Source organism: Carcharodon carcharias, chromosome 16 (genome assembly GCF_017639515.1).
Source record: "Carcharodon carcharias isolate sCarCar2 chromosome 16, sCarCar2.pri, whole genome shotgun sequence".
Lineage (NCBI taxonomy): Eukaryota > Metazoa > Chordata > Chondrichthyes > Lamniformes > Lamnidae > Carcharodon > Carcharodon carcharias.
This window is the reverse complement of record NC_054482.1, coordinates 49894704-49920319: the sequence shown is the minus strand read 5'-3', so window position 1 is coordinate 49920319 and position 25616 is coordinate 49894704. Positions and strand designations below refer to the sequence as shown.

General features: G+C 37.9%; 1 protein-coding gene across 3 annotated transcripts in view; it reads left to right on the top strand.

Annotated features, from left to right (window-relative positions):
- Positions 1-25616, top strand: part of kifap3a (kinesin-associated protein 3a) — a 230844-nt gene that overhangs the window by 60235 nt on the left and 144993 nt on the right. For all 3 annotated transcript variants that reach the window (XM_041208146.1, XM_041208144.1, XM_041208145.1), the window contains 4 exons: positions 7123-7247; positions 11678-11776; positions 12314-12492; positions 21097-21259. In XM_041208146.1, coding sequence (XP_041064080.1) covers positions 7123-7247; positions 11678-11776; positions 12314-12492; positions 21097-21259 — 566 coding nt within the window. The remainder of the gene's footprint in view (positions 1-7122; positions 7248-11677; positions 11777-12313; positions 12493-21096; positions 21260-25616) is intronic.

Genomic DNA, 25616 nt, shown 5'->3' with positions numbered 1-25616 from the left:
TCAGACTTCTGTAGAATTTGCTGGAGGAAAAGAAATGGTGTTTGATAGAAGGCATAGGACGATGAAGCCTGAACAAGATTTTGAAAACCTTAAGAGGTGTTATTAATGGAAGAATTTAAAAACCGCACTCCTTTAGGTATCAGGTCCCACCTAGAAATTCGTAAAGCTTCCAAAATAAAGGAAGCTGCTGTTATGGCCAATAGTTACAAACTATCCCGCAAACGCATAGGTGGTAGCAAACCTTTATTTGCAAACCCACAGAAGTGGGGAGATCGGAGAAGTGCTAGCGAAGAGAACACTAATTACCACAAGGAGAATGACAGAATTGAAAAGAGAGATGCTTCTCAGAATAGTAAAAAAGACAAAGTGTGGAGGATAAATATGTTTTGAGGGGACCAAAATGTTACCTTTGTCGTAAGAGGCCATGTGAAGGCAAATTTCTGGAAATTGGAAGCAAGGGCTGTAGCTTTGATGGGTATTTCTCCAGAAAATGCTGTACCAGTGGGTGAAGCTTGTGACAAACTGATACCATGTAATGTATTTACAGTTGGTCTGAATTGGAACAGAAAAGATTATGTGAGTTCTATATTTGAGAGTGAAGCAACTCCATTTTTCTCTGATAAAGAAGCCAAAAAGATCATTATTCTTATAGATACAGGGCAGAATTTTACGGCCCTGGCAGAAGAGATGCAATGTTTTAAAACAACTTGACTTGGCTGTAACTAATACTGATACTGTGGAACTATGAGGATGGATTCAAGTTTTGGAGTGCATGTTAACACTTTAGAAGGATGAAGCCATTGCTCTTGTGAGAAAGGAGTTGAACTAAATTCATACTAATTGAGGAAAACAATTTAAATCAATCCAGGGACTGACTGAAAAGAGTATCAGGATTTTTTGACTGATCATTGATCTGACCTTCACAAGACTCTTAAAGCAGTGAAAGAACCTAAATCCTGCATTTCAACAGGATGGACGATTCAGCTATTTGGCTAGCTGAAATGTTTTTTTCTGATCAGGACAATAAGGAACCTACAGCCATGAAAGAAAATGGAGATCAAGCGTTAGAACCTGGACCAAGTGGTTCACAGACTGATTCTAAAGAAAAACAAAAGGTCATATTGAAGCCATACGAGAAAGAGTTCTGACAAGGATTTTTTCTCGGGTTATAGCTTACACCTAATGAAATTTGAAGATCATGGGGATTGTCTACAACTGACAGTTTTGACAATGTTACCCAAACTGAATCGATTGGGCTTTTAACCTAGGAAATGGGAACACAGGAATTTACTCAACAGGAGAAAAGAGAATTACCACAGCCCATAATGGAAGGTGAAGCCACTAGCAGCGAAACAAATTTTCATTCTCAGAAGAAGAACTTTAAGAATCGATATAAAGTGAATTTGAATTCCTAACTGTTGCATGCATTTTCTTGATACAGGTTAAACGTTGTGATACTGCCAAGAAGGACTGTTTAATGGAAAAATGTGACGACATGGGGGAGAATATTACTTGTACTATATGTCTTAAGTTAGTAATTAAAATGTGTTGAATGTTATAAGTTGTTATATTTTGGAGAGTCGTTTTGAAAACTCATTACTTTTCATTTCTTGGGGCGGTGTTACAGATACGTTTATAAAATTGTTATATTTTGGGACTGTATCTTTAATTTAGGGTTACTGGAGGAATGAAGTGGGTGGGGTGTCCTGTGACCTGGTCTGAATTCTTTGACAGTAATCCTGGGTGGTTTGATTATTAAAGATTAACAAGGGGCTCCAGGTTATTTTACTGAGAAGAAAGTGCATGAAGACTTGTAGATAATGGCAGAAGCATCTGTGCTGACAGTTGATAGACTGTTAGTCTCTAAAGTCTCAGGAAGGTGTTAATGTCCAATTTTGCAAACGATTGTACTTTATCAATTTAGAATCTGTATCCATCTTTCCTGGAACTTTGTGTTTGAAACCCTCCAATCAGATTTCTGCCACTGCCACTGTACCAAAGTGTCCCTTATCAAAATCACAAATGGCATGCTCTGTGACTGTGACAAAGGTAAACTATCCCTCCTCGTCCTTCTCAAACTTGTCTGCAGCCTTTGACGTGGTTGATCACACCATCCGCCTCCAACATCTCTCCACTTTCATTTAGCTGGGTGGGACTACTCTCACCTGGTTCTATTCTTAGCTATTTAATCATAGTCAGAGTTATCACTTGCAGTGTCTTCTCTTCCATTGACTCCCAGTCAAGCAAAGTCTTGATTTTAACATTCTCATCCTTGTTTATCACTGTAATCTCCAACCCTCTATGAAAATTATTCTAATTTAATTGTGGCCTCTTGAACATCCCTGACTTTAATTGCACTACCATTGATGGCCATACCTTCAGCTGCCTAGGTGCTAAGCTCTGAAATTCCCTCCCTACACCTCGCTGCTTCTATACCTCATTTTCACCCTTCTAGTCACTCCTTAAAGTCTACCTTTTTGACCAAGCTAATATATTCTCCTATGGCTTGGTACTATATTTTGTTTTACGATGCTCCTTTGAAGTGCCTTGAAATGTTTTTTTATGTTAAAGGCTGATAAAAGAGACATGTCTAAACTTTCTATCTTGCGCTCATCAAGACACTCGCAAGAATACCAATATAAGGGGAAAAACAACAATTTATACTGAATGTAATGAGAGTGTTTGTTTTTGCGCATGGTTTCAATTTTGGTGTGCCTTCATCCCAAATAAAATGGGAAGAGGTATTAGCTGAGTTTGAACTCCTCTTCTCCCAACTATCCCATCACAAACCAGTGTCCGTTGAAGAAGCTGAATCCTTGAAAGCGCACCTAGCTGATCTAGCGCATGCATATTGGGGGAGTCCAAACGACCTGGCCAACTTTCACATGCAACGTGAATGTCTTATAGTGTTGTGAGGCCTTAAGACAAACCCGGGCATACACATAGGTAAACCTGACAAAGGGATGGGAGTAGCCATCCTTAACAAGCGTGACTATATCAACAAAATGCATGCCATTCTTAATGTCCGGTCCAAATTTGTATCCTTTGGTCCTGCCGCTCAACATGACTGGACAGCCTTGCTCAAAAGTAAGCTTAAAAAACGCTTGCTGGATTTGTGTAAGAGCGATGAGCTACCGCATGATATATATGACAGTCCTCATGGGTCGCTACGTCTGCATATGTATGGCTTGGCTAAGACACATAAAAGTGATGTCTCTCTACCCCTCATCTTATCTGTGACTGTTTCTGTTCAGCATGAATTGGCTAAATGGTTGGACAAATTGTTGCAACCAGTTTTGACCAAGATTTTCACATACACGGTGAAAGACACCTTCACATTTGTGAAGGCCATACAGGACTTACATATCGATAGCAATGCTGTGTCCATATGCTGGTTTGACATTGCTAGCCTATTCACCAGTGTTCCACTTAAGGAAGCCATAGATATCTGTGCTGCAGTACTATATCATGGCGATCTAGACCTGCCACCATTGTGTGAATCAGTATTCATTGAACTTATGAACTCGGCAACTTGCGCAGTTGAGTTCAGTTTTAGTGACACTATGTATGCCCAAATAGATGGTGTTGTCATGGGATCCCCTCTAAGCCCGGCTCTTGCAAACATCTTTTTGTTGGGTTCCATGAGAAACGTGTCTTTGATGGAATGACACCCAACTTTTTACCCCTCGCATATTTCTGATCTGTGGATGATACTTTTGCTGTATTTAAATCTGCAGCTGCATGTCACAATTTCCTTACGTCTTAATGGGCTCCACCCTGCGCTCAAATTCACCTATGAAATGGAGCAGTCAAATGAACTCTCCTTCTTTGACTTACTAGTTGAGAAATCTGCCAGGGATACTCTACCATGGTCTACTGCAAGCCTACCTTCACTGGTCAATATACGTGTTAGGATTCTTGCAGTTCCACATGCTATCAGATTGGTCTTATTGGCAACCTTGTAAATAGGGCCCGAGCCATTTGTTCACCATACAAGCTTGACACTGAAATATGGTGTATCAAAGACACCCTGCAGGATAATGGCTACAATTATCAAATCGTTTCACGTTGTATATCATGCAAACACATGAAGGGGCCTAAGGCCATCACTTTCAGCCCTGAAAAGTGCCTAGTCTACTTCAGATTACCCGTATCTCAAAAATTTGAGCAACAGGTGAAGCTAGCTGTCTCACACAGATACTATGCAGTAGCAACATGAGTGGTATTTGCCACTAACAGCATGGTGCAGTCAAGCCAAAAAAGACATTCTGCCTCTCACATAAATGAGTAATGTGGTGTATGAATTTGTGTCAGTGTGATGCTAGGTATGTAGACTGTATATCCCAAAGACTGGTGGATTGTACCAAACAGCATGTCCCACCTGCTGTTCGCAACAGACTTGGTGCAGACTGTACTCAACCAGCCCATGGTTGCAAAACTCAAAACAGTGTGTCCAACATTAGATATATTTCTGCGATTGGACAATGTTTGCTAAGTAATCCTCAATGTGCTAAGAATTACGCTGTCAACCAATTTAAAATTGCCAGTCAGGCTTACAGTGAGGCACATTTGCATGTACTGGAAGCTACATATACTAATACACAGGGCCCTCTTCTTTGCAGACAGAATGAACATGCAGATACATTGTGCCTGTTTCAGCTAAACAAAATAAGTGACAGCCATTCACTGACTCATTCCTCAGGGCAATGCCTTAACCAATCGGGATCAAGCTGCATGGTTTAAATTTCAAACAATGCTTGGCAGTTAACTGTCAATCTCTGGCAACACCACTTGCCAACCAATCAACACACTTTTCGCATACAGTATAAATAGTTGTTTTCCCCCTTATATTGGTATTCTTGCGAGTGTCCTTTGAGTGCGAGATGAAAAGCTTAGACACGTCTCTTTTCAGCAAAATTCAGGTTATGTACTACCAAATAGCTATACGTTAAAGGAAATGTAAAATAAAAGTTGTCCTTGTTGAGCCAATGGCATGTAGTTGCTGGGTGTATCCATGCACCCTTTTTTGAATAACCATGTAACATTTGTAATTCTCCAGTCCTCTGGCACCACCCCTATATTTAAAGATGTTTGGAAGATTATGCCTAATCCCATCTGTAATTTCTGCTCTTAATTTCCTCAGCAATGTTGGATGCTCCCATCCAGTCCTGATGACTTATCAACTTTAAACACAACCATTCTTTCTAATACATCCTCTTTATCAATTGTCTACCATTCCAGTATCTCAATTACAGTACTTTCATTTTGTCCTTCACAGCATCTTCCTCCTTATTAAAGACAAATGCAGGCTACTCATTTAATACCTCAGCCATACCCTCTGCCTCTTCGTGTAGATCCCCTTTTTGGTCCCTTATGCCACCTGCCACCACCACTCTTGCTTCCTTTGTACTATTTATGAGCCCATCGGAGATTTTCATATTACCTTTTCTGTTAGCTGCCAATCTCTCATATTCTTGTTTTTGTCTATCTTATTTACTTTTTCACATGCTTGCTGAACTTTATACTCAGTCTGTATTATTAACTTGGTACTTTTCATATACATCCTTTCTCTGTTTTATCTTACTGTCTATTTTTTTTCATCGTCCAGCGAGTTCTGGCTTTGGATGCCCCGCCTTTCCCCTTGAGAATGTACTTTGATTGTACTTGAACTATCTCCTCTTTAAAGGCAGCCTATTCTTCAGTTAAAGTTTTACCTGCACTCTTTGATCCAAATTTAGCTGGGACAGATCTGTTGTCACCCCACTGAAATTGGCTCTCTTCCAATGAAACAGTTTTACTCCAGATTGCTCCTTGACCTTTTCCATAGCTAACCTAAGTCTTAGGAAACAATGATCATTGTTTCTTAAATCTTTCTTTCTTGATCTACTTGACCCATCTCATCCCCCAAAACTAGATCCAGCAATGCCTCCTTCCTTATTGGACCAGAAATATATGGATCTAGATAATTCTGCCGAGTACATATGAGGAACTCTTCACCCTTTCTGCTTTCGACTATGCCAGTACATATTAGGATATTTAAAGTCTCCCATTATAACTATTCTATAGTTTGGCACATCACTGTAATATCCCTGCAAATTTCCTCCTCCATATCTTTCCCGCTAGTTGGTAGTCTATAGAATACACCCAGTAGTGCAATAGCGTCTTGATTGTTTTTTAATGCTGACCAAATATATTTTGTCCTTGACCCATCTAGGACATCCTCTCTCTCCAGCTCTGTACATTCTCTTTAATGAATATTGTTGCCCCTTCTCCTTTCTACCCTTCCCTAACTTTACTGAATACTTTGTATCCAGGAATATTTAGGACTTGTGGTGCCCTTTATTGAGCTAGATCTGGGTTATAGCCATCATATTCCCATGTGACTATTTGCGCTTACATTTCATCAACCTTATTTAGCATGCTTTGTGCATTTTCATAAAAGCATTATAAACCTAATTTAACCTTATTGGCTTCACTCTTCACTAGTGCTACACGTTTCTCTTAGTCCTTTGTGCACCTTCTTACTACTTTCTCATGTCAAATCCTCATTCCCATCCCTTTGGCATCCCAAACAGCACTGACAAATAACCATGCCAGGACATTTGATCCCAGCCTTTATTGATCCTACCCCCCTCAGAGCTGTTTCCTTAGAATCTAAGCCCTCCCTCCTGCACCAACTGTCCAACCATGCGTTCATCTGTTTTATCCTCTTATTTCTGTACTCAGTGGCACATGATACTGTGAATAATTCAGATATTACTAAGTTTGAGGTCCTGCTTACTAAGTCTCCTTCTTACCTCCCTAAAATATGCCTTCCGGACTTCATCCCACAACCTCTGGCTGTTCACTGTCCTCCCATGGAGTGCTCTGCAACCACTTAGTGGCATCTTTGACCCTGGCACCAGTGAGGCACCAGACTCATTAGTTGTCGGTGTTTGGAATTACACTTTTTCAAGATTGTTCTTGCTTTCATAATCCTGCAGTGCACATTTCATAGGCACATTTTAGTTATATTAGATGGAAATTCTTCATAGTGTGACATTATAAGGATCAGTTGGGGCTTGGGATATTAAGAATACCAGTGTTGCTGTGCGCAAACTGATTCTACTTTGTGTCTTGTAGTTTTTCTCAATTTCATGGGCTAATCACTCACTATAAAATTGGTGCACTTTGTATGAACATTATCGACCATGAACTGAAGAGACATGACCTATGGCAAGAAGAGCTTCATAAGAAGAAGAAGGTAGATATCCTTTGCTGTATGTAACAAAATCTAATACCAGTAACAAATGGCAAAGTTGTCTATTTTACCTCAACTAAAAGGTTTCATAAATAATTGTCACAGCAGCACCACTCCACATAAAGTTTGACTTATTTGTATGTAAGAAATAGGAGCAGAAGTAGGCCATTCGGCCCCTCTAGTCTGTTCCATCATTCAATAGACCATGATTGAACCGATCACGGCCCCAATTCCGCTTTCCTGTCTACCCCCAAAATGGCTCCCTTGTAGTTCAAAAATCTGTCTAACTCTGCCTTGAATATATTCATGGACCCAGTCTCCATTGTTCTCTGAGGTAGAGAATTCCAAAGATTAATGATCTTCTGAGAGAGGAAATTCCCCTTCAGCCCCCTTTTAAATGGGGAACCCCATATTCTGAAACTGTGCCCCTGATTTTTAGCTTTCCCCATTGGGAAAAACATCCCCAACATCTAAACTGTCATGCCCTTTCAGAACCTGGTATATTTCAATAAAATCATTTTCATCAACTCTATTGACCTAATCTATTCAACTTTTACTTCTGAGACAACCCCTTCATCCCAGGAATCAAACTAATGAACTTCTTCTAAACTCCTCCAATGCAAGAATATCCTTTCTTAAATAAGGAGACCAAAACTGTATGCAGTATTCTTGGTGTGGTCTCACCAATGCCCTGTAAGTTGTAACAAGATTTCTTTACTTTTACACTCCACCCCACTTGCAAGAAAGGCCAACATTCCATTTGCCTTCTTAATTACTTGCTGTACCTACATGCTAACTTTTTGTGATTCATGTATGAGGAGACCCAGATCCCACTGTACCACAGTATCCTGTAGTGTGTCTCTATCTAAATATGTTGTTTTTCTATTATTCCTCCCAAAGTGGACAACCATATTTTGCCACATTATATTCCATCTGCCAAATTTTTGCTCACCTCACTTAACCTATCTACATTCCTTTACAGACTCTTTGTATCCTTCTCACAATTTGCTTTCCCACTTATTTTATTGTGATTTTCTATGTGTCCTCCTAAATGTCCTTCCTTAATAATGAATTCCAACACTTTCTCAACTCCTTTTTTTGAATAGGAGTGTTACATTTGCAATTTTCCAATTTTCAGTGACCTTTCCAGAGTTAAGAGAATTTTGGAAGATTCGTACCATAGAACCATAGAAAGTTATGGCACAGAAAAAGGTCAATTCAGCCCATCATGTCTGCGCTGGCCAGAAAAGAAAAAGTAAAGGAGTAGCTGCCCATTCTAATCCCACCTTCCAGCACTTGGTCCATAGCCTTGCAGGTTACTGCCTTCAGGTGCAGATCTAGGTACCTTTTAAATGAGTTGAGGGTTTTTGCCTCCACCACCAAACCAGGCAGCGAATTCCAGACACCTGCCACCCACTGGGTGAAGAAGTTTTTCCTTTAATCTAACTAATTACAACTAATGCATTCACTATCTCTGCAGCCACTTCTTTTGAGATCCTAGGATGTAGGCCGTCAGATCCAGTGGGTTTGTTAAGTCCTATTAATTTTCCTAGTATGTTTTCTGTATTGATAATGTTCGTTATAAATTCCTCCTTTCCTTTTGCCCCTTGATTTTCTTCTATTCTTGGGATGCTTTTAGTGTCTGTATGTGAAAGATCCAATACTGCTTGCTTCCTTGTTGGGTTGTCAATATGCAGGTTAAGAAAGTTCTATGTAAACATTCCAGGAGTTCCTCTCCCTCTTTGCCATTCACACTGTTATTTTCCCAATCTGTATTGGGTTAATTGAAGTTCCCCGTTACCGCTAATGTGAAGTTCTTGTATTTTTTGCAATTTCCCTGAAAGCATGCTATTTCCTTCACATTGTTTGATGGCCTGTTGTATACAACAGCACCATAATTGTTCCTCTTGACTCTGAATCTGAAGGTTATGGATTCAAGTCCCCACTCTAGGAATTGAGCACAAAGATCAAGGCTGACACTTCAGTACAGTACTGGGGGAATTCTGCACTTGTCAGCGGTTCTGTCTTTTGAAAGAGATGCTAGACAAATGTCCCATCCATCTTCTCAAGTGCACATAAAAGATCTAATTACACTATTTTGAGAAAGAGTAGGGGTATTATCCCAGGTGGCCAATATTTGTCCCTCAATCACTTTCACTGTTTTCACATTATCTGGTTGTTATCGCGTTGTTCTTTGTGGGGGCTTGCTGTGCACAAATTGGCATGATGTTTCCTATATGACAACAGTGACTATACTTCTCGGGCAAGATTTCCTACTCGGTGTGTGGGTGCGCACCCGACTTGCTCAAGTGTAAAATAGCGCGCGATGATGTTGGGCAAGTGTCCCAAAGCCATCATGCACTCGCGTGGCATTTCGGTTGGCTGGCGCGCACGAGAGTTGGCAGTGCACCCGCCGATACTTAAGAGACCTTTTAAGACCATTAATCAATTAATTAACTGCCATTTTTCACTGCCTGTCCAATCTTACAGGCGAATAGGTCAGGCGGCTTTTGCATTTTTGAGGAAACCTCATCCATGGGCACGATGGGGTTTCCGACATTAATTTTAAAAAAAAGTTTTGACAGAATTTTTATTATGTCTATATGTTCATGTGAGTAAGTCCTTTTTGGGGACATTTTTTTCACCTTTTCCATATCTTTATTTAAGTGTTTCATAATCTTCAGCTCCCTGAGGCAGCTCTATGCCTTTAGGGAGCTTTCATTGCGCGCTCCCCCTTGCATGCACGGACTTCGGTGCTCGCCCTCCTCCCACCCCCATCCCGGCAGTGCTGAGCTTCTCAATGCACCTTTCACACTGGCTGGCTATTAATTGACCGTTTCTCGGCTGCTCTTGGGCCCACCCGATGACCCGAAAATCCTGCTCCTGTAGCACTTCATTGACTGTAATTTGCTTTGGGCTGTCCCATGGCTGTGAAAAGTGCTATAATTAGTTGCAAGTCTTTTTATTAATTCTTCATTCTAACCAAATAGATTCAATGTTTGAACCCTCAAGTACATCACCCCTTTCTAGTGCTGCAGTAGTATCTTTGGTCAATACTTCCAGCAAATGCCAGTCCCTTATTTTCTCCTCTATCTTTCCTGAATAAATTGTAGCCAAGCATATTAAGTACCCATTCTGCTCCTTATTTGAACGAGGTATCTGTTACTGCCACCATATTACCCCTTATGGCTACTTGTGCTTGCACGTGACCAATCTGATGAATTAGTTTCCAGACATTTGGGCTCATGCACTCTAAACCCATCTTAGCCTGCCTTGCATTCCCTCATCTGATTCTCTCATTTCTGAACTGCTCCTCGTTCAAATGCTGTTTGTGTCTCCTAGTCCTCGGTGCACCTTGTATTCTCTAATGGTTCAACCTGGTGCTCCTGCCCTGCAAATTAATTTAAACTCTCATCCATTATTATCGAGGGAAATTGATGTTTATTCCAATGGAGATTTTTGATATGTTTGATTTTGGCCTTTGATGGTGAGATCAGAATTGCTCAATGCACCAGGCCTGAACCAAAGCAAATGGATACTTAAGGTATGACCAGTTGAGTACCTGACAGGGGGAAGAAACACTCTGGACACTGTTACACCAATGACTTCTTAAAAAAGAATTTCAAACCCTCCTTCAGAAGTTAGGAGAGAAAAACGTTGAGGGGAAGAAAGGTAATAATTGTGTAAAGGAGGAAGAATAAAAAATAAACTATTTGCACTTTATGAAATATTCCAAATGGATCATAGGAGATCAGGTATTTCCTAACCTTCAGTGCTCCCAGGGGCTCTGAACAGGCAAGTGTTACCCAGCTAGCTGTTAGGTTGCCTTAATGTTTGTTCTGATCTGACCCTCCCTGTGTGTCCTCTACAAATATAGTTTACAGTGGGTCTAGTCTGTTCTATGTAACTGAGCATGGTGCAATTAAAAGTAAAGTGTAATTCAACTTGCTGAATTTGAAGATACAGGAATTTTAATGTTGAAACTTCTTCCTAATACAGTGCCTTATTTAAATGAAAACAGTGAATTTCCTATTTTTTCATTAAATAATATTTCATAAGCATGATAAATTTATATCTGGTATATTGTTTAATTACATCTGCATTATCATTTTTAGTGAAATTAGTCATTTCTTCTGTATGTGCATTTATGGTTTTGTCAAAAATTAGAAATTGAAGAAATCCCCTTCCCCTTCCTCATGTGTTCTGATGTACCATAAAAATTGATGTATAATGAACATATAGTTGATTTATTTGCATGAAAATTCTGTTATGAATGAAAGCATTAAATAATATGTCATAAGCATGTTAAATATTTATGGTACTATTTAATTACACAGATTAACTAAAAAACATGAGCTTGGTGCATTTATATCTATGTATATTATTTAATCGCACAAATTAATGGAAAGGAAATGATTCCTTAACGTTAGTCTTCACTTGAGGATGATGCTGATAACCAAGTACTGAAGAAAGACTATGAGAAAACATACAAGAAATATCAGGGCTTAGTTATCAAGCAAGAACAACTGTTGAGAGGTAGGTAGTGCTTTTTTTAAGAAAAGTAAAAGTAAACTGCTTCAAGACATTAGAAGTAGGATTAAGGAATTTCTGATCTGTCATCTTCCTTCAAGCTATTGGAGAAGATTTTTTGTATTATAAGTAGTGAAAGAAGTCATTTCTTCTGTATGGACATTTATGATTTTGTTCAAAATAAATCTCTTTTCCTCTTTCTCCTGTGTTCTGATGTACCTACAAAAATTGACATATAGTTGATTTATTTGCATGAAAATTGTGATATGAACGAAGGCATTTTTTTCAGTTCCATTGAACAGTGTAATTATTTTCAAATAAATGGTACCTAATGTGTAACCTTTGTTTGAGTGAGACCAGTCATGGTCTATGTTGGTATATTTAGTTTAGTTTCATATATTTCCTTATTTTTAATCACTCTAGTGCTTGTGTGTAAATCTTTACATTTTACACTATTACTTATAGCCCAGAATTGTTTAATAGAACAGAATTCTGTTTTTTTTAGTGATTTTTAAAAAAAACTTCTTTTGTGTTCTTTACTAGTTGCTTTCTATCTTCTATTAAATCTGGCTGAAGACACGAGGACTGAACTGAAAATGAGGAACAAGAACATTGTCCACATGCTTGTGAAATCACTCGATCGAGAAAACTTTGAGTTGCTGATCCTAGTGATGTCATTTCTAAAGAAACTCAGTGTATTTGTGGAGAACAAGAATGATATGGTAGGTAGACTGGAGCATGTATACTGACCAGATTAGAAAGAAAAATTGTGGGTATCACAACATAGTTTTATCGCATTGAAATCAGTCACTGTCAAAATGGAGTTGAAAATATGCATATCAGACCAACAGTGGAATAAAACATGATGTCTCTGGCGAAACTAGGGATGAGCAGTAAATGCTGGTCTTAACAGTGAAACCCAGTTGAGAACAAAAACAGTCTGAGCTGGTACAGATTGTAGACAGCTGCAATTTTGAGTCAAATGTTTGGGAATTTTAGTTCCGACTAGCCACTGACCACTCTGGGAATGAAGCATTTTATATAAACAGTAGTAAGTTAAAGAAGCAGAATTACAAGGCGTACAATAAAATGGTATTTAACAAGGCGGTAGTCACAATTTGTTCTTACGAACACTGGCTCTAGACGCTCCGGTTGATTGGGGTGCTATCCCTTGCTATTGCCATGTTCTTGGTGCGGCAAAAAAAAAAAGGCCTGTGAATATGTAGGTGTTTGTTTTTTTTTGGAGAAACCCCAACCTTTTCATCTGCTCTCCCCACGAGGCAGGTAGCAGGTGAAGAAGGGGGAGATGGATGAAGGAGGGGGGAGGGCGGCGGGGCGGAAGGAGGGGGAGATTGGGCATGATCAATTCCTTTCTTCCCCTCTCTCTCAAAACACCCTGCTCAAATACTCTGCACCCTAATTTTCACCCAGGGACACATGAAGTCTGAGGCAATGAAATGGGGCCATGCTCGGAAAAGGTTTGGGAAGCACTGTCTTAGTCAGTGAAATTGTTTAAACTTGGGTCCAGATTGGCTGACTGTTGCCTAAAAAACAGACACCAATTTAAAAAAAAAATCTGTTAAATTGCTTAGCCATTTTTTTGGCTTTAAGATAGAACTGAATTAAAGTTTTAAAATGCTATTTACTCAGCTAAATCCATGAACATTACCAATGCCTTTAGTAATTTCAATTTAATTACAACTTCAATTTTCAACTGGGCAAAAAGCAATAATATTTTGAATAAATGAATTTTGTTTGGACTTGGAAGTACCTCTTCTCAGCTGATTGTACTTGAAAGGAGATGGTTGTTAGGTAGATTGTCTAGTGAAGGATGGACAAAGATTGAATGACTTTGTTTTTGTTTAGTCATAGAATCTTACATCACAGGTGGAGACCATTCAGTCTATCATGCCTGTGCCAGTTGATTGAAAGAACTATCCAATTTAGGCCCACACCAAAGCCTTTCCCCATGACTCTGCAACTTAGTCCTCAAATCCATGTCCAATTTGCTTTTGAAAGTTCCAATGAGATCTGCTTCCCCCACTCCTTCAGGAAGTGCAAAACACATCTTAACAACCTTTTGTATGGGGGTGGAGGTGAAGAAATCATCTTATTTTCCTCCTAATTCTATATGATATATTTTCCTCCTAATTAAATCTGTGACCTCTGGTTACCAATCAACTTGTTAGATGAAATAGGTTCTTATTGTCTCTATCAAAACTCCTCATAATTTTGAATACCTCTGTAAACCTTCTCTGTCCTAACAAGAGCAATTATTGCTTCCTCAGTCTCTTCAAAAACCCTGTTTTCATCCAGGTAAATCTCTTTTGCCCCCTTTCCAAGGCCTTGACATCCTGAAGTGTGTTGCCCAGAAGTGTACACAATACTCAAACTGAGGTTTAACCAATGTTTTCAAAAGATTTAGCATGATTTCCTTGCTTTTGTATTCAGTGATCCTGTTTGCAAAACAAAGTACCTTATAGTTTCCTAACCGCCTTAGCAACTTGCCCTGCCACTTTCAAAGATTTGTGAATCCATAACTCTCAGCCCCTCTGCTCCTTCATTCATTCTCAAAATATTACCATTTAGCTTCTAATTCAGATGAATATTTAATGTAACGGTAAAATATTATACTATTAGATGACAGGATTATACAAAAGCTATAAATTTGAAAATTAAATATTTGTAAACCGTAATGAGGCTTTATCAGATTTTTCTAAGTAGTCACCAATCAAAATAAATTCACCTCATGAAGAGTAGAAGAATATGGAAAAAGATTGACCAGCGATATGACGGGAAATAGTAAGAATTTATAAACAGTGAAAAGGAAGAAGAGAAAATGTTTTTGCATTTGACCAGAGTATGCATGACCAATACAAAAATAATATTCCAATCAAGCTTTATATCAGAATTATAATTGAAATTCAATATTTTTGCCCTTGCTCCTTGTATTTCTTTCAGGAGCCAGTTATTATCATGAGCAGTTCTGTAGCTTCGTGTACCTGACAGGCTGTGTAGCTGCTATTCAGTATTCTACTGGAGCTTTGCTCTTTATTAAAATTAAAAAAGCTAATATTCTCTGCTCTTCCTTTTAATGCATTTTTATGTATAGTGACTGGAGGTAATTTTATTTTCTGCATCTTTCATCTTGTAAATGTTGATCACTTCATTGTTCAACTGGCTGGCTAGAATAAGTTAACATCTTAGTATGTGGTGACTAACTATTCAATTCTAGACAATGTAATTACTCCTATCTAAGCCATCTCTTGGTCTATAACCATCTGTATCTACTCATTAAATTTTAATGTGATTTGTGTAAAAGAAAATTTAGAAAAGTCAGTTCTATATTTAAAGACCTACTCAAGCACATCATGTAATCATGGAATTTTTTTGACCTCATCTTTGTTGATGTAGTTTTATGGTTGCTGGCAATTCTTCAGCATCTCATTGCATTCTTCACATATTCCCAGGCCGTAAGTGTTGAACATTGTTTGTGCTATTCGATTGTGAACTGAGTCAGATTGTTTCTGCCACCTGCACTTGCAGACATTGGGAATGATAATTATTGCTGATTTTTCCATCACTACCCATTAAGATGCTGAAACCAATTAGAACTCTTTTACTTACTCTGGCTGGCATCAGTTACTTAGCACACGTGGTGATCAAGTCTGGGACTTTCTCCTGGTCTATATGATGTGCTGAAGTAGTCTTTAAATATAGAACTGATTTCTCATAATTTTCTTTTGCACAAATTACTTTCATACTTAATGAGTACATGCGAAGGTCATCGACTATTAGATGGCTCATAAGCGTGGTTACGTTGCCTAGAGTTGTAATAGCTGCTGAAAAGTAAAATGTTCACTTAATCTAGCCTGGTCTGTACATTGTGGTGCCTCGGTACCACATGAGGCAGTGTATCACCCATTGAACCTTTGAGCGAACACAGCCTGACCGTCGTTCTAACATCGTTGTTCTCTTATCCTGCATGCATTTTGGTGCCAGCAAATAATTACACTTACAAGCGCACTCAACCTTTTTCCATCTTAAGTAAAGAGATTGTTTTCCTCTATTCTGGTACTTTGTTGAATTTTAAATAAATGTGTATCCACATGTTTTTATATTTTTGGGGGTAGGAAGAAAATATCATGTTAATGCAGCTCATAAATTTTCCAGGCTTTTCATTCTTTTTAATCAGCTTTGGAAGTCTTTGAAAAGTCACACCTGGAAGTAATCCTATATGAGTAACAGAGGAATTCATCAAAGCTGTAACATGAACAGTCGTTTTAAATCATGCCACTTTTCCAAATGCAAGTTTGTTTAGTGTTGAATTATGGAGTGCTTTTTAATGTGTTTAAAACCAGAGATTTGTGTATTGTGTCCCAGAAAAAGAGCCATAGTTTTTTAATGAACATATTTACCCTGAACATTTGGTAAAAGTGAATAATCACTGGGGAGATTAATCAGACTTTTGTCTGCCTGAAAATCACGACTTTAATAACATAGTAAATTGTTAATCTCAAGCAAGTTGTTTTAATTTTTTAAATTTAATTTTGAAGCATCAAAGGAACTTCGGTTGATTTTTTACTTTCTTTAAACAAAAATAAAATGGCACATTTGTAGCTTGCTGTGTTTTTGCTGAAAGCTAATTAATCACTTTAATATTAGAATTAGTAATGGCCCCATATGCGCTTGCCAAATGGAGCTCAGAGTCAGCACAAGTGCAGGAAAGAAAATTTTAGCTTAATTTTATATTGAGCTTCATTTCATACCAATGAGAACTATGAAATAAATGGGAATTTCCATTGTATCTTGTATGTTGCATATTAATCAAAGAGCTTTCAATGCAGTTTACCTATTAAACATTAATAACCCTAATCATTAAAAGTACATTATGAGTAATTTTTGCATGCTTTCTAACCTTTTTCCTGAAGGTCTTAAAAATGTGAAACTATCATGGGATTACATACAACTGTCTGAAGACCTTAAATGCTTTGTAATGATGTGCTAAATCTTAACCTGATTGTAATTAAAGCCAGCTTTTCTTCAATGTGTTTTGTCATTAGCCTAATGCTTTTGTATCAAGAAAAACCTATAAAGACATTAAGCACTGTTTAATGCTGAAAATGAGTTACAGGAAAAGCGATTTGGACATGCAGATGTTTCAGGTTAAGACCCAGATGATCTGTACATGGACCCCCATATGTGCGGCGTCCTCACAAGTTCTCAATTTCTTTTTCATCCCACCTGTGTACACATGGTATGAATTCATTGAAAGTGGGCAACTCACCAAAATTTTTTTAATTAGTTCATATATAAAGTGTTCACTGAAGAGAGCTGAGTGCCGTAATGGTATTGTATGAAGACTAGCTTGTTGGTGGAAAATAAGCAACTTGCTTTTTTTTTAAACTCTCGCTGATCTGTGTATATATTGTTGTTTGCTTGTCTTCTCTTTCTTTTAATGCATCAACAAGTTGTTCTGCATCTATGAAAACAAAACTAGGTGTCATCATTGATAGGTATCCAAATGAAGTATGATGAAGAAAATTCACTGTTCTTCAGTAATGATATTTACGCATCCATTATTTCTTAAATATTACATGCACCTCCATGTCATGTTTTGTACAATGCAGTATTTACGACTTTCATTGGTGAAATCCAATGGAAAGAAATTCGTATCTCAAAAATATAGAATGTGTTTTAATTTTGAGGTAAATGTTTTATTAGTGTTCGATATTTAGAATTTTGTATTAATTTGACAAAAGTATAGGTCATTCATTTTAAACATTTAAACAGAATTACAGTCTTTCTTTGCATTTTTGCCTCCAATTTCCCATGTAATTGCCTCCCTAAATTGCAGAAAGGAAGGACTAAATGGACTTGAGGACTTCTATGCAGAAAGGGAATTGTGTTTTGTAAAGTAACTTTAAGCTGATTCTTTGAGGATGAATCAACTTGCCCTCTTGAAATTATCCAAGGCATATAAGGCTCAGGGGTAGAATATTTGTGACTGTTAGTTACCTGAGAATTGACGTGGAGGGTGGATCTAGATTGTTCAGCATAGTAAAGTTTCAAGAAATAGGTAACATATCTGATTTTAGCTTGCATTAATAATGCGGGATGTTAATGGGATGTGTTTTAAAGTATATGCAAAATTCCATGAATTGCTTCATAGTAGATGGTTTAGCAGATACTGCAGTTTGATCTGACCAGGGCTGGCTGTTGAGTGCTGGTTCTGGTTATGAATAGATTTCTACATAATGTATAATAATACAGCAAATTAAAAATTACATCTGGTGTGAATTTTGTTCTGGCTGCTGTAAAATGCATCTGACAGTTTGTTGCTACAGATCATAGGTTTTCAGCCATAAAAGATTGTACACATGAAAGAAGAATGACCAAACTGTTGGAAATGTGACTGGATGGATAGTAGTGCTGTACTTCTAGGACGTGTCATGTTAGTTTTGTGTCTCTTTACCGTTCACTGTATATAAATTATAAACTCGATGTAGTTAAACATAAAATCAAGTACTGATGTTTTTAAGATGGCAGATTCACGTTTCATTTATATTAAATATGGCGCTAGGTAATGCAGATCTTGTCAGGGTAGCTGAGCGTATTAGCTTTTTAAAAGTAAATAAAATTTATTAGAACTAACACTTGCATTTGGTTTACGGTCAAATTTGGGAAATACATTATGCTGCTGTTATAGGCGAATTAGTCAATGTGCCCTGTTTATAATTATAATAATGCTTTGACTTGGATTTCTTCTTTGTACCAGATAGCTGGTTTCCAGAGAAGCTGCCATTTAAATTTTATACACTAAACAATATTTGTTCCATTCATATTTTCAAACATTTTTAGATAGAAGCAACTGAAGTAAAAGAATGAAGTGAAGTAGAGGTTGTGGAATTTATTGACTAGAGAGTTGCAATTAAATTGTAGTACTTGCAGTTGTTAGCATTGCTCAAATATTAGATCTGAGATTTCTACTCACACCTGTGATGTAAACAAGCGGCAAAGGTATAAGTACAGTTAAACGAGCAATATGAAGCTACCATATAAGCACCACTGGATCGTCAAGTGAATTTTCTTACATTCCTTATGTTTTCTCTCTTTCCTTTTCTGTCTCTACAACTCTGGCTTGCTATGGAATTTGTAAATATTTTTCTTGTTTTTTTTCCCAATAGCTGGAGGAGAACAGTCAAGAGGTAGCTATGAAAGTAGATATACTGACAGAGGTACAGCTAATCCAGTATTCATATTGAGTTTTGAAGAGGACATAAGGAGGCTACAAAGGGATATATATATAGATTATGAGTGGGCGAAGATCAGGCAGATGGGATGGGGGAAAATGTGAAATTGTCCATTTTGGCAAGAAGAATGAAAAAAGAAACACATTATTTAGATAATGAGTGATTGTAAAGCTCTGAGATGCAGAGGGATCTGGGTATCCTAGTGCATGATTTGCAAAAGGTTAGCATGCAGGTACAGCAAGTAATTAAAAAAGATAATAGAATATTATTGTTTATTGTGAGGGGAATTGAATGCAAGAGTGGGGAGATTATGCTTCTGTTATGCAGGGCATTGTTGAGACCACATCTGGAGTACTGTGTAGAGTATTGGTCTCCATATTTGAGGAAGGATGTAAATACGTTGGAAGCTGTTGAGAAGGTTTACTAGACTAATACCTGGAATGGGAGTGTTATCTTATGAGGAAAGGTTGGACAGGCTAGGCATATACCTGCTGGAGTTTAGAAGAGTGAGAGATGACTTGATTGAAACATATAAGATCTTGAGTGTTTCTTCTTGTGGGAGAATCTAGAACTAGGGGTCACTGTTTAAAAATAAGAGGTCACCCATTTAAGACATATGTGTGATTTTTCCTCAGAGGGTTGTGAGTCTTTGGAATTCTCTTCCTTAAAAGGCAGAGCAAGCAGAGCCTTTGAATATTTTTAAGGCAGAGCTAGATAGATTCTTGATAAGCAAAAGAGTTATTGGGGGGTAGGTGGGAATGTGGAGTTGAGGTTACTATCAGATCAGCCATGATCTTATTAAAAGGCGGAGCAGGCTCGAGGGGCTGAGTGGCTTACTCCTATTCCTAATTTGTATGTTCATATAGTTAAAAACACACTTGAAACTTGTTTGAATGGAGAGCTTTCACCATTCCCATGAATACTGACTAGCCAAGCTTTTTGACTTTCTTGCTATTAGGATCTTTCATATGAGATTCCTGTTTTTTATATATACATATCTATTATATATACGTATGTGTGTATATATATATATATATATATATATATATAAAAAAGTTAATAAGTTTAAGTACAATGGGATGATTCTTAATTTGTGCTGTTTCTAGAATTTTGCTGTCTGCAAAACAAGTTCAATGTATTTTAGCTGTCCTTTTATTGTTACAAAATCCTTGGATTTGTTTCGCAAATACCCATAGGTGTCATTTACAATCTCAAAAAGTATTTGATGTTTCCCACTTAACTTGATTTAACTGCTGCTATATTTTTATGCCACCTTCACCCTTTCCCCTCAACATTTGCTATTCAGGTGTCTGAATCATCAGCTGCTTATGTGGTGTTAAAACAGATGATGTGGCATTTATTTTTAAAACCTTTTGAAAGCTGGGGTTGTACTTCAGCTGAATAAAGAAATAAAGCAAATAAAGAAATGGTGAAAATGTGTTTTCTTTCACTCTAGTTTATCAACATTCCAAATTTGCAGCGAATCTTTTTGTTGGATGAACACTGAAATTAAATGTTCCTTGTTAAAAGAGACAAGTTGTTTTTAAATTTAGTAAATTCTAAACTTTGTGTGACCAAATTCTAACTATTTGATATGATCAGTGGAATTGAGATATCCTTTGACCTTGACCTTTTTCAGAAAAGCAAATACTTTTTGAGGGAAATTGTTTTGATGAAAGATAAGTTAGTGGAACTGTGTGGTGGAAGGCTAGTTTTGCAAAATTACTTCCTTGATTTCTCCTCCTCAAAGGTGTGATGATCGCTAAACTGCAATAGTCTACCACGCATTAAATGCATATAATTTGTGTATTATTTCCTTCCCTGTCTCTGCTCTTTACCCATTGCTACTTATATTTGAGAGATCCAAAGTAACAAACCACCTTTGTTTTTACAGCTAAAAACTACTTTTAAAACCCCTGATCTTTAGGAAATAACAGTAAAAATCAGTGAGCTATAATGTTAAATGACGGAAACTAAAATAGTTAATCAAAACCTGGAACTTTAAAGAAGAAAGAGCTATAAACACGAAGAGAACAATAATTCAGTATTTGTTTTTTTTTTGTTAAACTGCAGATAGAGTTGAACATCATTGAGAAGTTGTCCAAGTTGGTGCCCTGTGAACATGAGGATCTTCTGAATATTACCTTGCGCTTACTACTGAATTTGTCCTTTGATACTGGGCTTCGGAACAAGATGGTCCAAGTGGGGCTACTCCCAAAATTGACTGCCTTGATAGGTAATTTTTAAAAATCAAAATCAGCAGACCATATTTTCTCAATTTCTTATTTCAAAATTTGCTCAGTTGTATAGTATGCTGCACATGTGACTGTCGAAGCAAATAACCCCACGAATGTAATTCAGTAATAAATACCAGGAGCACGGGTTTCTTAGATGAATCATGATCCAGGCTCGCAGGGGTTAGCCATTGCCTCCACTCAGCCAACCTCTCACTTGCTTTGCAGAGGCAAAGGCTGGTGAGTTGCAAGATTGGCACAAGATGAAAACTAAGGGAAGTTGGTACAAGCCTGCATGATGTGCTGTTGGTGATCGCACACTGCTTGCACATTAATGGGATGCAAACCTTTGTATTTCATGAAGATAGAGGGTGAGTTTCAGGAACCTTCATGGCGACCTTTGTGATATCAGTGATGCTTTTACATGAGCCATGCAAGTTGTGCAAACTTATTTGGTTTCCAACTGTCTATAGGGAACATAATTAAATTTTATTATTTAATAAAACATTAAATTATTTACTTTAGCAAATATGATACAAAACATTGGGGACAGGAGTAGGCAATTCAGCTCCTTGAACTTTCAATTTGATTGTAACAAATCTGCACCTCAACTCCATTTTCCTGCTTTTGCTCCATATCTCAGCATTCATCTTCCATGATAACATAGTTCTTACCATACTTGCCTGCCCTGTTCCTTTTTGGCTCTTTTACCTTCATCCAGTATCCAATGTAATCTTGAATGCTGATAACATTTCTGCTTCAACCACAAGTCCTGGAACTGAATTCCACACCCTCATAACCTCTGCAAAGAAAATTCTGGTGTTCGCTGTCTGAAACTGCATTTAATCTTGCATCAATGGCTTCTCAGCCTCAACCACTCTGTAATAAAATCAGAAAATGTTGCAATCACTCAGCAGGTCAGGTAGCATCTGTGGAGTGAAACAATTATGGTTCAGGTCAATGACCCTTCATCAGAATTCATCTGTCTGCCTTGCCCCATCTTTTCATAATTTTAAACAATTGTCACATTGCCCTGTTACCTTTGTTCTTTAACCAGAAAACACAGTTTTTAAAGTCTGCCTTATATTTGTATTTCCTCAAACTTGGCAGCATTCTAGTGAGTTTGTGTTTTTAACCATTAGGGTTTTTTTTGCAATTGTATCAGCCTAAGGCATTGCCTTTAAAGTCCAGAAAGCCTATACCTTCAAATTCCTTTTCCACAACACCGAGTTAACCTTAATTTAATTTACAATTACTGCTGTTTCTTTCGCCAAACACTTACTGATATTGACTTGCACCTGTCACTTTTTAGTCCATCGTATCTCATCGATAGCCTGTTGCAGTTTTTGTTTATTTCCTTATGCTTTACTCCTCTGATTCTTAATACAATCCATTTTGGTATCATCTGCAAATAAACAGAAGTGGGACCCAGACTTGAACCCTGGACTCTACTGCCCTTATCTCCTACTCAGTTTTCTCCCTGTAAACTATTTTTAATCCAGTTTTCTATTCTGCCCTAAATTCCATACCACTTAATTTTCTCTTGTAAATGCATGAAAGATACCTTGAAAAAGGTTTTCCTAGAGCATATGTACACAATATGCATTGCATTTCTTCCATCTACCATGGTGGTTATTGCCTCAAAGAATTCTGAGGTTTGTCAAGTACAGTCGTCCCTTTTGAAATCCACACTGGTTGCTTCTAACCATTTTCCTTTTATACTTGGTAATTTCATCCTTAATTAAGGATTTTAGTATTTTTTCTGCCACAGATATTAAACTAACTGGTCTGTAATGATCCTGATTTGCTCTGCTTAGCTTTTTAAAATTATGTGCTAGATTGGCTAGTCTCCAGTCCTCTAGTAGAAATCTATACGCAAGAGAATACTGAATATTATTTCACGGGCCTCTGCAATTTCCTCCGTCATTTCCCTCTGGATCCTACGATAATCCTGTTTTCAATCATCAGCAAACTGACAAGCTTCTTGATCCCACCTCACGTTTAAAAGTTATTTTCATTGATGTTGCTGATAACCTCTGTTTCCGTCTGGAAGGAACTGGACACAGAAATCGAGGGCCTCAGTAACTTGAGTTGCAAGAGGCTATCTGTCACCTGCAGTGGGTTGCAGGTTTGTTGCAGAAGGCAACACAGGTCCATGACAGCCTCCCTGGAGAAGTGCAGCCTCCTTATGCACTATTCTGAGTGCGGAAGCTTAACTCTGGGCCTTTATGGCCTGTTGGAGGGTAAGGATGTAAGCTCTCCCTTTTTCTCCCTGCAACTTTAGGATGATGTGGTCTTTCCACCCGGGCTGTTGTTCTGGCCTGAATTGAATGGCCAAAATGATTCCCATTTTCAGAGAGTTTTGCCAAAATTCCTTTACCCTTAAGCAACATGGTCAAGCAACAAGCAAAAAAAATGTCATTCTGCACCCAAGCACGACTGGAAAACACAGGCAAGATATCTTCCAAGCCTTTTCAACAAGCTTAAATTTAGCAGATAAGTGTCCCATTAAATACCACTGGAAGTGACCATTTCCCACCCTGTATCACCCATGATTTGTGGGTAGGTTTAAGAAGCTGCGGTGACTCAGATGAAAATGAAGTCCAGCCCTGAATCACATAATAGGACCCTCATTTTTATATTTTTTTGCTTCCTTCCCATTTTTGGTTGGAGCTAAATCAAAACTTCCTCAAAAAACTCAATAGGTGGGCCAGTGACAGAAACTGCACTCCCCCTCCCTGATTTTTGTTTTGTGAGCCCCCCATTCATGTTGAAAAAGCATGATGTTATGCATACCAATATTAGTCCCAAGGACTGCAATTGATGTGTTTCTGAAAAAGATTCAACAGTGACCTCTGGTGGGTAATACTTTTGCATCACTTTCATTCCTGTGGCTATTACTTCAATTGCTGAAGACCAGCTGTTGCTGCTTGTGTAATATGTTAATTGGTAGGTTGTTGAGTGCATCATAACCATGAGCCTAGCTATTAATACCAGTATATGTTTGGCATACAAAATAAAGCTAAAATTATAACCTTCCCAGTGACGGCATTGTGTGTATTTCCAGACATATGGGTAGCTAAGTGTTAGCTGTGACAAATAGGTTTAGCTCAATACAAGTTTAAGCTATATTTTTATTACAGCCCTTCCAGTTTGCTGACTTGACATTTAGTTGTAAAAAGTAACCTTGTGAAAATGACTAATTGGGCCTCAAGAGTTAGAAAACAATGATTCATTTATTATAGCTAAACTGTTTGTAATGCAAGAGTCCTCTTACGCTCATTTCAGGGCAAAGGAACTTTTTTCCGAAACCATACCCTCTAATTGGTATGATGACAGCCGTTACTGATGGATGTAAATGGCTACAATTTTATTTTGTGAGTGATGTTTAAACTATAGTGCTGTCCCCCTGTGCTAGTCGAGCCTCTGTGATTTGGAAAGAGTTTAAATTGAAGTGTTGATACTTGAAGAAATCATTGGAATAAATCTGCAGCAACAATGCTCTTGAAAACCTTAAGTGTGTAATGAGAAAAGATGTCTGATTGTATTTAACAGTAGTTTCTTCTGCTCTGTCTTCATCTGTACATGTACAATAGCCAGAATCTGGGGGAAAAGCATCAGTTTCATATGAAATTAACATTCTGTTGGGATTCTTCATTTGAGTTTCCTTTTTTCACTTTTAGATGTCTAGCACTCCTCTTGACCCCATTGCTGCCAGTCTAATGTTAAACTTGGAACGAGGCAGAATTTCTACCAGTTGATCATCAAGAGACTTAAGTCATTATTTTCCAGCCCCCAATAAAAAAATTCATGCACCCTCATCACCAACTCTGTTTCCCATTATGGTCGCTCAAGCTGAACCAGATCTTGTTTAACTTTGTCATTTTGCTTGACTGAGCTATGCCTCTCCATTACTAAGATCTTTTTACTTTTCAGCTTCAAAAAGCTGTCCACCTCTGGTTGCTCCTTTCCCGACTGCCTTGGAAACTCATTCCGTATTGTTGTCACTCAAAGTATGATTTTTTTTCCAATGTCCAGCATCCCAATCTCTACAATTGCTAAATTATTCACATTGTGCTGTTGCCAATTAATCTACTCTTGCTTCTGAGCCGCTTCAGTGCTTCCTATCAAATGTTGAATTTAAGATCTGCTCGTCTACAAAACCATCCATACCCTTTCTCTACCTCTACAGCCTTCCCCAAGCTTACACTCCTTTTTCTAACTTCTCATTCCCTGTCCCAGCTCTCCTTGTGAATCTCCTCCTTTCTCCAAACTGCAGTTGGTGGCAGAACCTTCACCTTTCTCTGGAAATCCCTTGCTACTTTTAAAGGTTTTCTCAAAACTCATCTCTTTGGTCAC